At 51.5% G+C, this 1,747-nt stretch overlaps 1 protein-coding gene across 1 annotated transcript; it reads left to right on the forward strand.

The window, feature by feature from the left end:
• Positions 1-228: 228 nt before the first annotated feature.
• LOC148010094 (11S globulin seed storage protein Ana o 2.0101-like) lies at positions 229-940 on the forward strand. Its single transcript, XM_087672863.1, has 2 exons — positions 229-450; positions 593-940. Exons 1-2 carry the CDS (start codon positions 229-231, stop codon positions 938-940), a joined length of 570 nt encoding a protein of 189 aa, XP_087528989.1.
• The last annotated feature ends 807 nt before the right edge of the window (positions 941-1,747 follow it).

Raw genomic sequence — 1,747 nt, forward strand, 5'->3', positions numbered from 1 at the left:
GATGCCGCAGTACGCGAACTCCCATCGCATCCTGATCATCCTCAGAGGTAATAATATAGGTCACGATTACAACGTCAAGTGATCTGCAGTTATATATTGATACTTGACGTCCGCGCCGCGTCAATCAATCCTCTCATAATAGAAATATAGAATAGAATGTAGAGGAATAGCCCGCATGAATGTAGCTTTGAAAGAATGAGATTGATTTATTCATGAGCGTTGGTCGACATGGACATTAATTGGCTGCTTAAAATCGCAGGCTGCGCCAGGATGGGCATGATGCTCCCTGTGGGGATGAATGGCAACATTCGACGCGTCAACAAGGGCGAGCTAATTGCTGTGCCGCTTGGGTTGCCCTTCTGGATGCTTAACGATGGGAAGGAGCCATGCCGTTTCCTTACAATCGCCAACATTCGCGGGCCGATGATGCACGGCCGGCATGCCTACGAGGTATCTCTGTCTGGATATATGTGTGTGTCGCTTCCTCCCAACCTTATAAATAAATAGGTATATCGGGGGATATAATTCTGTTGTTTAAAGCATTGATGTAGCAAAATTGGCTCATCTAAGAAAAAACTGCTGTTGTACAAAGGCTTTCCATCTCACGGGCTCCTCCCATGAGGAGATGGGAGGCATCATGCGCGGCTTCTCCACGGACCTGCTCCGCTGCGCCTTTCAGATGGACGAGGAGAGTGTGCGCAAGCTGGTGAAGAGCCAGAAAGGCGTGGCCATCATCCGGGTCAAGGATGGCCTAGAGCTCCCAAGGGCAACCGTGGAGGAGGGTGACGCGGAGGCGATGGTGGATTTCAGTTACCACCTGGATCGAGCGAACCGTGACTTCCTCGTCGACGGAGCTGGCGAGCTGACCACGGCCAACGCCCAAAAGTTGCCGGTGCTCAAGCTCATGGACATGGCGGCGGCATGCTTGAAGCTCTTGTAAGTGCGGTTGATGAGGCGTCTATTTATTACAAGAAGCAAATTTGATTTTTATTTTGCCTTAGTATTCATGTATAGCATGTCCTCACGGTCTCATTCCTACCCATGATGATATGTACTAGAACGCCATGCTCACCCCCGGATGGTCCCTCACCCCGGATCAATTGATTTTTATTTTGCCTTAGTATTCATGTATAGCATGTCCTCACGGTCTCATTCCTACCCATGATGATATGTACTAGAACGCCATGCTTACCCCCGGATGGTCCCTCACCGCGGATCAAGTGATCTATTGCGTTCGAGGGAGTGCCCGAGTGCAAGTGGTGCTCCCCAACGGCAAGCAGGCGTGCGACGAGGAGATGAGGGAAGGCGGCCTGATGATGGTACCCAAGAACTACCCCGTCACGATGCAAGCTGGCCAGGACGGCTTCGATGCAGCTGCGGTCTTCAACTGCCACACGTACGACTCACTATTACTTTCGTAATATGTTCGCTCATCAGGCGTACTTTCGTAATATGTTCTTCACTTTCGTCTTCATGTAAAGAGTGCTTACATTGTCGTTTATATGATCCCTGTTCTGGCATCGGAGTGCAGCCCCTTGTTCATGCACTTAGCCGGGAAGAACAGCATCTTCCGTGCCATCCCCCGGGAGGTGCGCATGGCAGCCATGCAAGTGGGCCACAAGCTCGACCAGAAGCTCCAGGAGGCGCATCATGGCCACGCAGTCCTCCTGCCACCATCCCGCGACGACAGTCAGTATTACCACCGTCATCATGAGCACCGCTACGATGCGAAAGAGGAAGAGGAGGA

This window comes from Lygodium microphyllum, chromosome 30 (assembly GCF_053477565.2).
Source record: "Lygodium microphyllum isolate KBCC chromosome 30, Lygodium_microphyllum_v1.1.10, whole genome shotgun sequence".
Taxonomy (NCBI): Eukaryota; Viridiplantae; Streptophyta; class Polypodiopsida; order Schizaeales; family Lygodiaceae; genus Lygodium; species Lygodium microphyllum.

Bases quoted from the DNA above. Each gene is read 5' to 3' on its own strand.
- LOC148010094 (XM_087672863.1), top strand. From the start codon at position 229: ATGGACATTAATTGGCTGCTTAAAATCGCAGGCTGCGCCAGGATGGGC. The intron at 451-592 runs GTATCTCTGTCT...TGTTGTACAAAG, and splicing joins ACGGCCGGCATGCCTACGAG to GCTTTCCATCTCACGGGCTC.